General features: G+C 36.6%; 1 protein-coding gene across 2 annotated transcripts; it reads right to left on the reverse strand.

Moving 5' to 3' along the window:
* Positions 1 to 1,764: 1,764 nt before the first annotated feature.
* LOC106157537 (uncharacterized) lies at positions 1,765 to 13,775 on the reverse strand. Of its 2 annotated transcripts, XM_087019258.1 has the most exons (4): positions 13,639 to 13,775; positions 11,483 to 11,622; positions 5,924 to 6,015; positions 1,765 to 2,958 (listed from the first exon to the last, which is right to left on the reverse strand). In XM_087019258.1, exons 2-4 carry the CDS (start codon positions 11,517 to 11,519, stop codon positions 2,368 to 2,370), a joined length of 720 nt encoding a protein of 239 aa, XP_086875384.1. In that variant the 5' UTR covers positions 11,520 to 11,622; positions 13,639 to 13,775; the 3' UTR covers positions 1,765 to 2,367. The 2 variants fall into 2 exon arrangements, with proteins under 2 accessions (XP_086875384.1, XP_086875385.1); XM_087019259.1 differs by lacking the exon at positions 11,483 to 11,622.
* Positions 13,776 to 14,441: the final 666 nt, after the last annotated feature.

The raw sequence follows: 14,441 nt of genomic DNA on the forward strand, positions 1-14,441 counted from the left end.
TTATGACTGGAATACTAAGTATTTTCCATGGGTGTGGAGTAGAGGCAATGGCTGCCACACTTCCATCCAACTACCCCCTACTTGGAAACTTTATCCAGCCTGGTATCTTTTTGATGGGATGATTGTTTATAAAGATATACTTTATGATTGATCATAAATTTGTACCACTTCTTAAGGTGTTTACTTGATTTGTTTCCAACAAATGCACTTTTGTGCACTGTAACAACAACAATCATGGAAAGAAAACCTAAAGTGATTGAAGATGTTGTTGTCATTATCTAACTTGAATCCAAATTCAAGTCTAATATCAAAAGCAACACTGATAAGATATTTAAATAATTGAGTGGGTAACCAGTGTGATATTGACTCAACGTTGTATTTTGGTCATTGACACAACCTTGCAGACATGGATTGTAATTAATAATATTAATTATTGAAAACAGGATGGCCTACTTTGTTTGTCAATACTGTAACTAACTTTATTAAAATGATAAAAAAGTGTTTAAAGTAAAAGTGACAGTTGTTTTGTGTCTTTAGTGAACTGGTGAATTTTCTTAACTTGTTATTCAGAAATACATTCCAACAAACTTCCTTGCAAGGTCAGCTAACACTAGGATGAATAAGTTGCTGTAAATGTGATGGAGTGAAGTTAATAAAGTTGACAGTTCTCGGTACCCTGTTATAGATAGACAGGTTGAGGTGACTGTGACTTTGTTATATATATATATATATATATATATATATATATATATATAACGTATTATCAACGTTATGATTCAACGTTGTTTTAACGTTAAAACAACATAATTTGCCCGCTGGGATGACATTCAACTGCAGATTCACTGCTGAGCAGTTCTTTTTGATTGAGGGAAATCGTACACTGATGCTGTTCTTCAGAGTCACTGTTGACGCCCGATTCACAGTGACTCTGACACTCAGGGCACACAAGGATAGATCGATCTAAAATATATGGGAATGGGGTCTAAGTGTCTGTGTATATTCTTGTTGGTTTGTCTGTCCGCCTTCGCTGTCCAAAATGTACTTTTTGCCCCATAACTGCCAAACCGAATTTTTATTTTACTTTGAATTTACTGATCGGTTTTGTTTGGTAAAGATGCTGATTTCTTTCCCAAATGGCATGACCGGTTTTCATTTACAGTAATTTCTTTTTTTTTTGCACAATTTTGTCCTGTGGACACTAAGTCCTGGGAATGCCTGTCCTAAGTCTGCCATTCCTAGGAAAGGGATCGTAAAAACGACGACAAATGTAGATTAGATTGAGGTCTTCATTTTATTTCCAATGACTAAAAATGATATCAGATTTGCACCATTCACTGCGCCTTTAAAACATTGACCTCTTCCAGTTACATAAATACCTTTTTTTGTTAGACCGCGCACCAAATGCAACTGTATGTGTGGTATGCCCAGCCATAACATGGATTTTGTCTCGTGCTGCCTTAAGATTTTTCCACGATCTACGTAGGGTAAAAGGTTATGTTTGACAGGATTAAAATTGCGTGTTTTCAAAACAGGACATATAACGTTTCTTAAAACTGGCATCTTCATCATCATCCTTAATACAAATTCTTTAAGTACTTTCTATTATTTAATCTCAAATGAAAAGAATTTTGGCCAAATTGATTAAATTATCATCAAAGATACAGGGGATATAGCATAAGTTAAAATATTCATCATATATATATATATATATATATATATATATATATATATATATATATATATATATATATATATAAACCCCCACAATGAAACCGGTCGAGGTAAAATAACTGCTGTTCTTTTTTTTTTCTTTTTATCATGTGTGTGTATGTGTGTGTGTGTGTGTTGCCTAAATTATTACAATTATTACAATTATAGATTTGAAAAAGCTTTTGATTGGGCATTGTAACTTTTTCTTCACCAAAGTCTCAATTTCTTTAATTGCGCACCGTAGCCTACCAATTTATATTTTAAAACATGATCCTGTTACATCGAGTATAGTCAAGGATGTTACCTGTCATTGATATTAAGTCCGGGTTGAGGGTGTGGTCATGCATGCAGGTATACCCAATATAATAGGTACGACTACCACGTAAAAAATTGCTTGACGTTATTGGGGGATTTTTCTTTCTTTCCTCCTTCTCTTATGGTGCTTCCAAACTCGATAATACAAGTTTGGGATCCAGAGAAGTAACGTAAAAAACACAAAACTTCACATCATTGTTTCAGAAAACGTCCGGGTTTTAATCTGCTTCTCCCCACAGGTTATCGTACTGTTTATTGTCCCAAGTCATTGGATAACCCGTGTCATTTTCTTTTTTAATAAAAAACACCAGTACTGATCTCTGCATCTCTTAGCGCGTATAGTTAGGGAAAGAGTTGCGGAAACAAACACGCCAATGCCACAAGCAAATTAAGTACCCAAGGCATTTGACGGGCGCATCCCCTGCTACAGACAAACGTGCCGTGTCCAAATGTAGAAGTAGCCGGCAATGCTGCGTCAGAGACGTTCCCGGATGTGCGATTGGACACGACGCTTGCATCAAAAGGTATGTTGCCAATGGACAGCTGGCTGCCAATGTCTTGAATATAACCCGCGACTCGTTCTTCAAATCGTTCGAACCAACGCAGGCCATCAGGGATGTGGGGGACAGGTTTCACCAGTTTAACTGGTACACGAACAAGGGTGTATTCTCCATGGAACGACGGAGTGCCACATCCTGTTTGTGAGCCTAAGTCAAAACCATACTTCCCTTCGTGTAAGGGGTCGATATAGAGAGAGGACTGGGTCGTGAATAAACTGTCCGAAACGCATTCTTTGAACAAGACGGCCCAGTCTTGCCAGCTTTGTTTTGGGGTGAGTTTCAGGGTAAGAAGGAACAGCATGTTGACGAAGCCAGTCAGGGGTAACGAACATCCCGGGTCATTCTCCTGGCATGAATGCTGTTGGCACGATTTCTAAAAACAAAAGTCAAAAATGTGGATTAACATAACGTATAAATCTAAAGACATACATGTAGGCCTCCATTGTGTTATAGACCTTTATGATGATAAAAAATCTACGCAGTTTAAGCTTTTTCTACTACATCACAATGGTATCCCCAATACAATGATAAAATAGAATTTTCCAAACTGTTTGCAGTGTAAATTTCTGCACATATATCGTTATACGGAAACGATTGTCTGTTCCCACCTTCATTAATGACTGTAATTCTGTATTGAATTTTCCATAAAAATTCAATATTTGCTGCGTAAAGGTATAGCGCTCAGATCTATTACCTTTAACAGAAAGTGTAAAGGGATAACAACTTTTTCTTTAAAATTCAATATTTCACAATAAAAACATTGTAGACAACACATAAATTCCTTTTAACCAATAAAACGGTTATCGCAATTATTCTGAAATCTGTGCTTGCCGTCGGACCACGTGGACCTGTATGCATGGTTACCTTTCTTAATACATTATTTCGATCTAAAAAATCACACTTTAAAGAAAAAAAAACAAACAAACAAACAAACAAACAAACAATTGCAATCGACTAACTTTATATACCGAAAGTAATTCATTAAAATCGGAAAATATGGGAAAATGGTCGTTTACCCCAGAAAAATAGTTTTTTCAGCATTTTTCCTTTCTCCGCGAAATAAAGAGTTGTTATCCATTTAACCCTCAATCACCTTTCAGGGGCCTCGCAGGCCCGGACCCATGTATCTTTTGCTCTCTCTTCGTTTGCATGAGGTTTTGAGCCTGTTCCTTTCATGTAATCCTCAAGCAACTTATACCCCATCAGTGGATAAATAATTAGTTTTGAAATGATTTACAACATATGTAGAAATTAACTTTTCCAAAAGTTAGTCCCATTTCCTGGAAACCGGGCCTCTTAGGCCCGGTCGCTTGATAATTTTACTTCCACATGGGATAAATAAGTCCATGTTACCTCAAATAGCTTTGCTATAAAATGTTTTACACAAGCAATATCATGTGTGCTATGACTATCAGTATGGTCAATGAAATCTGCCTGTGAAAGATTCAAGACCTGGAGAAATTATTATTTATGAGTAATCGGTCACCTGATATGCAGATATCAGTTTAAATCTATCATTATTACATACCTGATAGACTGCGCTACCTTTGCGAAACTTTCCATTTTGAGAAAAAAAATGTTTTTCTGCATTTTCCATACACAGTGTATACTCATGCACCCAGGTGGAGGTAAAGGGAGCAAGGGACTGGTGTAACATGAAAATCTGACTCCCCCAGTCAGATTTTCATGATGAAAATCTGACTCCCCATGAAAATTTGACTCCCCCACCACAAATGTTCATAAATCTTATTTTATTTGAGTATATGACTGTGATATTGTAGTATGTAAAATGGAGGATACTTTGGCACTTTTTTTAAAGTTTGCAGGTGAATATTTTCATGAAAAAAAATATGAAAATTAAAAATGTGCACTTAACCGCCCATGAAAAAAATATGAAAATTAAAAATGTGCACTTAACCGCCCATTGTCTTCCCTTTGAAAAAGCTATTTATTTGATATTGGATGATCATTTCTACATCTTTCCTTTAAATTTACTTTATGAAGATTATATTGGAAATATTTGAAAGTTTGATGGTAAACTATTGGGTGAAAAAACTAAAAAAAACATGAAAAATAGAAAATTTAAAATGTGCATTTTATCACCCAATAACTCCCCTATGAAAAAGCTATTTATTTGATATTTGATGATCATTCTGACATCTTTTCTATTAGGATACTTTATGAAAAATATATTGGAAATATTTAAAAGTTTGATGATAAAATAGTGAGTGAAAGAATGAAAAATAAATCATGAAAATCTTCATTTTTATACCCATGAGATTTGGATTCCCATGAAGAAAAGGACCTATTTTATATTCAGTCACCATACCATTGTTTTCTACATAGTTTGCACAGAGATGTACATTTTGTTATTATTTGAAAGTTTGGTGGTGAAAATTTTGGTGAATATTTTTAAAACAAGTATTCATCTTACTACCTGTAGGTTTTGCACTTCCATGTCAAAATGCTACATTTTCAACTCAAGAAATTGGCCCCATCGCCTTTTTACTGAATTCTTCTTATATAGCATACCCAGTATTTTACCATTCAAACTTTCAAATATTTCCAATATATTCTTCATTAAGTATCCTTAAAGAAAAGATGTCAGAATGATCAAATATCAAATAGATAGCCTTTTCATAGGGGAGTCATTGGGTGTTACAATACAAATCTTTAATTTTTCTTATTTTTCATGTGTTTTTTATTATTTTTTTCACCCAATTTTTTAACCATCAAACTTTCAAGTACTTTCAATATATTCCTCATAAAGTATCCTCAAAGAAAAGATGTCAGAATGTTCATCAAATATCAAATAAATAGCTTTTTCATAGGGGGGTCATTGGGTGTTCGAATATAAATCTTTAATTTTTCTTATTTTTTAATGTGTTTATTATTATTATTATTATTATTATTATTTTTTCACCCAATTTTTTAACCATTAAACTTTCAAGTACTTTCAATATATTCCTCATAAAGTATCCTCAAAGAAAAGATGTTGAAATGGTAATCAAATGTCAAATAAATAGCTTTTTCACAGGGGAGTCCTTGGGTGGTAAAATACAAATCTTTAATTTTTTTTTTATTTTTTCATGAAAATCTTCACCTGCAAACTTACAAAAAGTGCCAACGTGTCCTCCATTATGCATACTACAGGATCATAGTCATTTACTCAAATTAAATTAGATTTTTGAATGTTTTTTGATGGGAGTCAGATTTTCATGGCACACCGGGCCTCTGAGGCCCGGTTTCAGGGTTAACGTAGGGTTCCATTTCCTTGTGGATGAGGGTTAAACAAGTAAGGCATATTAATACATTCATTCCAAACGCTCCATACTTACGTCGTGCTTATTTTCTTGACATTGCATTTCTTTCTGGAAGTCTATGACAGCGGAGAAACCAAGTGAATCGAATGTTTTGAGATCAGTTTTCTCTGAAAGAAGAACGTAATGTTAGCGATTGTAACATAAACGTGCTAACTCTGTAAGCCGCCATGCTGGAACACACGTGTATTATTCAAGTCGCTTACAACATTGTAAAATAAGAGGTGGTCGCTTAAGACAAATAAAATGTTACATCTCCCTCTTTATAATCAACTAAGATTAATAAAGTAAATAAAAGCATGTAAATTAAAATAAATTCAGTTTTTGGTGTTCACAGTTCTTTGTGAGTGTTCACTTTAACTTAAAGTCTTTCATGCTCCACAGAGAATGTCTTTAACAGTCCATTTAAATGAAAGAAAATTAAAGAAAAGTCTTTGGCTGAGTCTTTGCATTATAACTTAAAACTGCTTTAAAGCAAGTTCACATGAAAATCCACATGTAGTATTAAATCAGGCCCTCTGCTGTGAGGATATGTCCCACATACTGAACTCTGGGCTGACGCACCTGACACTTGTCAAAATTGAGCTTTAGGTTGTATTCAGTAGCTCTCTGAATAACCTTCTTGAAAATCGAATCATGATGCTCACGATCTGTGCCTGCTATCAATATGTCATCCATTATAGCTGTGGCACCTTCTATGCCTTCAAGCATCTCATCCATGATTCTCTGAAAAATTTCTGGCGCTGATTTAATACCAAAGGGTAGGCGAAGCCATCTGTACCTGCCAATTGGAGTGTTGAAAGTAGTCAAAAAGGATGACTGCTCATCAAGCTGTATCTGCAAAAATCCCTGTGTGGCGTCTAACACAGAAAACACTGTGGCTTTTGGAATACTAGCTACAACTTCTTCAATAGTTTTCAGTGGATGATGCTCTCTTTTGATTGCATTGTTCAAATCACATGGGTCTATACAGATTCTCACTTTATCATTTCTTAATGAAACAACCATTGAACTGACCCATTCAGTTGGCTCATGGACTCGGGTAATGAAGCCATCTGATTCCATTTCCTGTAATTTCTCTACGATGCGTGGCTTCAGTGATGCTGGCTGTCGTCTGGCTGGATGTATAACTCCCTTTGCTGTTGGGTCTATCTTTATGGTATGCTTACCTGGTAGCGATTTTATTTTCTGGAGATTAAATCTTTGTGCACGTTTGTTTTTTCTGGGTCTTACATAATTTTCAAGCTTGCCGAATATTGCTTCTGGTTTATCCTCTTCATCTTCTTCCCAAGTGAATGTTTTGTAAATTTCTCTCCCTTGTTTTCCAATCCACATGCCTAACCATCCTGCCCTTATCTTATCATCTGTTTGTGATAGTGGACCCTTGAAAACGAGCTCAGCATGCTGTCGGAATCGAGTAAATTCCAAGTACAAATTTTTAGACTCCCAATCGAAACTGGGTTGCTCGAATGCATACGCCATTTTAATTAGTGTCTCGCACAATTAAAAATGTTATGTGGCATGTGTAAGGACTCACTAATAGCTTGAAAAGTTCAACTTCTGACACCATGTAACATAAACGTGCTAACTCTGTAAGCCGCCATGCTGGAACACACGTGTATTATTCAAGTCGCTTACAACATTGTAAAATAAGAGGTGGTCGCTTAAGACAAATAAAATGTTACAGCGATCATTTCCAATGAAACTATCTGTCTACGGAGATCGATGCAACTTCGCAGGGACTCTCACTGAATGCAACCAGATTTAAAGATTTACGCTCCTCCTGTTGCTTCCGACGTACTAGTATAATCACCATTTTTCTGTAAAATACTCAGGAAGAGGCGTGTGATCTTTTAAACTGATTGCATTCATCGAAAATCCCTGCGTAGTTGGATCCATCTATGTAGACCGACAGTTTCAATATAAACATGTCCTTAGATACCCACAGAGAGTCAGATATACTTCTTCTACGGTTTTCCAAACAACGAAACAATGCATTATGTGAACTTAAGTTTTATGAATTTAATATAAGTAGGATAAATGTAGAAAGAACCTGGGCTAACATTAAGATGAACGTATTAAGACAACGTTCCGTACCTTTTTTTATTATAATAAACACAGATAAAATATCAAGAACACGAATTTAGCCCCCTTTCTCTTTAATAAGTAGACTGAATATACACAGGTAAAACAAATGTTATTGGTTTGACGATTAAATGGATCATTTCATGCAATTTTAGGAGCCCCCCCCCCCCCCCCCCAGTTTAAAATTAAGGCAAAACCCATATCGTTTACGACATACCGTGTTCATCACACTCTTGAATTTCTACCCCTATCGCACTGGACACTTGACACAGCCAACAAAAAACGTTTCGTCCAAAGCCGTATCCGATATTAGAGTGGTAATAGGTTATGGCCACAGGCTTCGTCTGGCAAAGTGTGACTAGGTCTTCGTCAGCAAAACGACTGCATCGGTCGTCTTCTAGGCCTCTCACGGGGTCATGACTCCCCCCAGGACCGATGCAAGGACGCCCTGGATAACGCTCCGGGGGTTCATATAGCATCATACAATCGGGCAACGACAAAACCTTTTCCAGAATTCCCGACGAAGTTGTTGCATTCACAAACGTTTCAAATTGGGTTTCTTCGCAGACTACTTTCGGCGTCCATGCTTGGAAATTCGCGACCCCATGACAGGCGGCACAATAGATGTTCTTAAAAGTGATATTGTGATCTTTTGACGAGACAGGTAGAATAACATCCATTCTGGTTGAGAGGCCGCTAAACTCACACTTCGCCCTAACTGCTGCGTCGGCCCATTGCTGCGGACACGACTTAACAACCCAGTAGTACTTGCTGTAAACGTCCAAAATTTCTCGAGTCCCCTGTAACCAACACTCCGTGTCATTCGGCTCAATTGAAATTACTGTTAGCTTTATGTCTCTGCAGTAACGATCGAGTGGCCAGCAACAATCATCAAAAATAGAACAAACGTCGTCACAGTAGCACGTCACCCGTACAACATCATTGGAGACAATACTATTCGTTGTACTGCCCTCCCTAAGGACGCAAAATGGTCGATTAACGGGGTAAGTGAACTGCAGCAATTCAGATAACGGGCTTACTGTTGTTGGTAAATCGACTGGATACAATAGCAATGAAATATCTGAACGATTTTCAACCCCTATCCCACTGAAACTTTCTGATGATGATGATGATGTGTGGTTGTGCCAGGATAGGGTTCCAGCCAAAGTTAAGGTTTCATTTATTCCTCGAAATCTCTTCTTGCTTTCTGCGTTGTTCCTCCGAAAACGTTTTTTCACGTTTGACTTCTCGCTTTTGCTTGAGATAAGTTTCTCTCCATCAGTTTCTGGCATATTTTTGTGAGAATCTGTATGAGGTAAAGGTTTCCTATCTTCACTCAAAATTGCCAATGAAATACCTTTTGCTCTTTCATTCATCAAATAAGGTTGTAAAACATACTGATTCCAGGTAATAAAGAAAACAACTAAAGTAACTATTGGAAAGTTCATGTTGAACATTTTGTCTGCCTTTCTGACAGATCCGAGAATGAGCTGCGTTTGGCTCTCTCTCTCTCACTCTCTACACATATATATACCGCATGCAGTGGGCTCAAGTATATATCTCCGGTAACGCCTTGTAATTCTTTTTGCTCAGTGCGTCCCTGCTCCCTCTAATACGTTTAAAAAAGTAGGAGCTTCAGCCAATCAGGAGGTTTTTCCTTTTAACATTGGTTTTAGATTGATGTTTTTCCCCACAAAAAGACGGGGCTTCTAATAGTAAGTATACGATGCACCTAAGATCATAGCATTAAATGCAACAGCATGCGTTGCTTCTTTACAAGACAATGGGAGCATTGTTTTTTAAATTCAATCCAAATATGCATGTTTTGGTTGGTCTGTTTATGGAATATCACTATTGCCTGCTCTCTGCCTTTTCAATTGTGAAGATGCATCAGTACTGACAAGTATAATTTTTAACTAGCCATTCATACAGGGCAAAATACCTGATATCTTGAACAGCATGTGAGCCATTTCTATACATGTATCAAGGACACGAATTTTAAACAGATGAGGCTTTTCTGACTCGAACCTCAGATTTGTGTGCACAAATGCTCAAATGAACAAATCCAGCCACGAGTTAAGTACCCGATGTAAAATTACTCGCCATTTGCTTAGCGTTTCATTACACCAACCGCTTGTCCGCCTCTCTACCCCTTCGGTGAGTTCGAGGATTAGAGTGTGAATGTTAGCAAAAGAAAAGAGATCATTGTAGACAACAGAATGAATAAAATGAAATAAAACTTTCGGCGAAATTGTTATATAAGTCTGTAATTTCGAAAAAGAAAAAAAAAACTTTAAGAAGAAGAAGAAAAAAAAAAAAAAAAAAAAAACAGGTACTAACTACTAGTACTAAATGTAGGAATGGATTTATTAACCAATGGTAAAGATGTTCCCCCAGGAAAATCCATTTCAAGGCCAAAATAAATTATTGGTGGTTGGGTATTGGATGGTCTCTAGTTTTTTTAGATAATCTCGAGATAATCTCGTTGTTTGTTTGGTTTGTAATAGAAAGTTCGCCTCTGTAAAATCCATAATTAATAGATCGGACAAAACACACTCCTAAATGTGTCCAAAAGAATTTGAAAAACTCACTCGTAAAACCATGTGGACCAGGAGTTTTGTCATTTTTACCAGCCCGAAGAGCAGTGCTAGCTTCAGTGTGTGTTATCTCTCCTTCCAATTTTTGTGAAAAAGTTTTGTTGATTTTATTAACCTTCAAGTCTTTTAAAGTAACTTCAAGATCTACGTCTTCGAGGATGCCATCTTTAGATGCATTTAGCTGTTTATAGTAGTTTTGAATTTCAGTAAGAATCTCTGTCTGGTCTGTTACTATTTTATCTTCGTTTTTCCGCACCTTTGTTACCATTTTATTAATATAGTTCCTTTTTTTCCAAGGCACAAAAGTATTTACTAGGTTTTTCGCCATATTCGACCCACCTAACGCGAGAGCGTAATATATTTCCCTTTAGTTTTTCTTTTCTAAGTTCCTCTAAGTCTCTTTTATAGTGCGCTAATTCACCAATGTTTTCATTATTTTGGTTTTCCAGTTTACTTATTTTTTCTATTAAACCATCCTCATCCTTCTCCCTCTCTCTTTTCTTTGCCGATGCGTAGGATATAGAATGCCTACTTATATTTAAAAGAAGTTGCTCAAAAAACCGCTGGTCATCAATAATAAACGATATTATCTCATCGTCAATATTTGGCACAGCTTCTCTTAAAAAGGGGTGGCCGCATATTGCATTTTCGTTTCATTAATTACTTTACATATTACATCTCTATACTCTTTATCTTTAAGAAGCAGATTATTATGTTTCCAAAAGCCTTTACCGCGTTTAAACGAAGTGAATTTCACAGTCATTTCTACTATAGCATGGTCTGTTCTATATCCTGGCTTGATTGCAGTGTTTTTAATCATATTGAGTAATTCAGAAGAAATTAAAAAGAAGTCGATTCTAGCTTTTAAACTGGATTGCTAGCCCTCCATGTTTACCTTTTCGCTTTACCATCTTTTCATCTCCATGGATCATTTAAACTGTGTTTAGTTTATATCCCAAGTACCTTCTCTCTGGCTCTAGGATTATTCATAATTATAGCAATTTAATACTGGCTCCTGTACAAGGTTCCAATCACCTGTAATCAACAGAAAATCATAGAATGAGTTACATATACACTGATCAATATACTCATAAAATTCTGGCGTTTCCTTGTTTGGACCATATATATTAATTAGCAGTAAATTAAATTTTTCAAACAGTAAAATTGCTAAAATAAGAAAACTTCCAGTAGCATCACATTTACTTGTTAACACTTTATACTCAAAAGTATTACTAAACAATATCGCCATGCCTCGAGCATTTGATCTGCCTGGGCTTAAATAAATCTCAAAACCCCAACAACTTCTTGTGTTTTTCTATCTTTCCGTGAAATGCATATCTTGTAAACAAATTAGAGAATATTGTTCCCCTAAGTATTCAAACACATCTTTTCCTTTCTCCACACATCCTAGTCCCCTGCAATTCAGGGTGGCTATTCTTAGTTCTATCATTACTTGAAGAAAAAAATATACATATGTTTCTTTGATATTAAAGGGATAATAACTCTTCGTTTCGGCCAAAAAATGAATTTTCCTGGAGTAAACAACACATTTCCCATACTTACCAATGGTTAATGAATCCATTTTTACATTCAAAGTTAGTCCCTGTTTTTTTTTTCTAAAAAGTTTGGTTTTTTGTTAAAATCTCTTAAGAGATTTTAACAGGGTATAGCCATCAATGGAGGTCATGTGGTCTAAAGACAAGCTAAGATATCAGAATAATAGCTATAACTTGTGGTAAAAAAATATTGTATTTCTATGAGTTATTCACAACGTTTTAATTGTGAAATATGGATCTCATATGAAGAGTTATTATCCCTTTAAATCAATTTATTCTCGTTCACTAGTATTAACTCCATCAAAATGCGGAGACTCTTCCATTTGCTGTCGTCCCTCACGCGGTTGAAAAAGTCTTGTAACAAAACGCGTAATGTCGCTATATGTTGGCGCGCTTTGATGGGCTTGCCAGTGATCCATGGCTTTCTGGATTGCAGGGCGTGGCCGTATTCCGGGGTATGCTGCGTGGATTTCCAATGCGTGGATCCTCCTGGGGGTGGTATTTTCCATTAAATAGATGTCCAACAACATACAGTTTATCTCTTATCATGGTTGTCCTGCGTCCTTGTACCTTCATCTGTCTTTGAATCGGGTACAGTATGCAGCGCCTCTCCTCTGTCGCTGGAGGGAACTGATCGTTAATACTGAACGGTTTTCCCTTAAGGAGGCCAGCGTTATCTTTCACAAGCTTTAGGTCCTGCTGCTGTACAAAACGCGCTACAATCGGCCGCAGCCTATCGCCCCACCTCTTTCCGAATCTGTGTACGTTAGGCTTACATGTAGCAAACACTATCGGTATTTTTAGCTGCGCGGCTACAAATTCGCGAAGAGCTTTTTCATTGTCCTGGCCTACTGTTTCGCCTGCGATACCTTTGAAGATCAAGTTATATTTCATCGATCTGCACTGTAGATCTTCCAATGTTCTTTCCATTCTGTCTCTTTCCATTGCTAGGCCCGTTATTGCTTCCTCCACACTTTTCATTTTTATATTTAAGTCATCTGTTTTTCTGACCCAAATGTTACTGAGCGCTCAAATTCATTGCTTCGCTTTTCTGGGTTGGATACTTTACTGTTCATTTTTGTCACTGCAGTATCCATCCTATCAATCTTTTTCTCCATTCTCTCAGGTTTGCTTAGCTTATTTATTATAACTTTATTGCTCTCTAGCTGAACGATTTTTTTTTTAGTCTCAGACATACACGTACAGTTTTTTTATTATTAGTACAGCTCCCGAAGATTCTCCGCTTTTGGTGTTAGAATTTGGAATAAATACAGGGGAGCCCGCATGCAATACGCTGTTTGTCTCTTTTATAGTGTCACTTATCGACTGCATTGTTTCTGTGGGGCTTTTACTTTGGCATTCGCATTCTCTCTTTGCCTGATTGTTACATAATATATTGTGATTAGTACTCACTCTTTGGATCTGACCTTTCTTCTCACTGTATGTATCTGAGTCTTTTTGGCATCAACATTCATTAAAAGTTGACAAGCTTTACCTTATATTTTCTTCCCCACCTGATCCTTGTTCATTTATACACATTATGCAGTGTTCAAATTCTTCAAAAAAGCTTCCTGAATACTCATTTTGAAGACTGTCACATAGCCCTGGGTGTATCCTGTTTGCGTACCCCGATGACCTCGACCTCCTATCCAAATGTGCTCATCTTATTAATCATGTACAAATGTGTTTTAGATTTATTTTTAAATAGAGCCCAACATTTTTTTTTTTGGTATTGCAGAGGGCGAACGGTAACCTTTAGTACAATTTAGAACTATGATACAGCTAGTCAAAATTCGACTTTCAAGAGGGGACTACTGGTGTGTTTTTTTACAGAAGCCAAAGGAGTAATCATGACCCTGCAACTGTGGAAAATGAAAACAAATAGGAAAAGATATTAAAGACAAAAAAAAAAAAAAAAAAAAAAAAAAGACGTGATTTCAACAGGGTTGTCAGGCCAGCAGACAGCAGTTTCGAAAGGCTGGTTCATTTTCTGAAAAAAAATGGACCTTTTAACAATGAACCCTTTTTATCCTGTATCAAATTTTATCAAGAATGGACTTTTTCCCGGCAAAAGGGCGTTTCTTTCTAACCCCCCCCCCTCCCCGAACCTCCCTGGCAACGGGCCTGGTAATGGATTTCCGTTATTGTACATTATATTCTTATCTCAAACGTTTTGCGGTCGCCGGAAACATTAAACACCTAATATATAAAGGTGCAAATAGGACTACTCTGTGACAAAGTTGTGTCACCATATGTGTCATAGCGTTTGAGGTATTTTAATTGTTGTGCACCTGAAAA

Source organism: Lingula anatina, chromosome 8 (genome assembly GCF_051362555.1).
Source record: "Lingula anatina isolate TDL-2025a chromosome 8, LinAna3.0, whole genome shotgun sequence".
NCBI lineage: Eukaryota > Metazoa > Brachiopoda > Lingulata > Lingulida > Lingulidae > Lingula > Lingula anatina.

Bases quoted from the DNA above. Each gene is read 5' to 3' on its own strand.
- LOC106157537 (XM_087019258.1), bottom strand. From the start codon at position 11,519: ATGATCCATGGAGATGAAAAGATGGTAAAGCGAAAAG. The intron at 6,016-11,482 runs GTAAACATGGAG...TTCTTCTTTCAG, and splicing joins AAAGATGGTAAAGCGAAAAG to AGAAAACTGATCTCAAAACA. The intron at 2,959-5,923 runs GTAAGTATGGAG...TTTTGTTTTTAG, and splicing joins GTCAAGAAAATAAGCACGAC to AAATCGTGCCAACAGCATTC.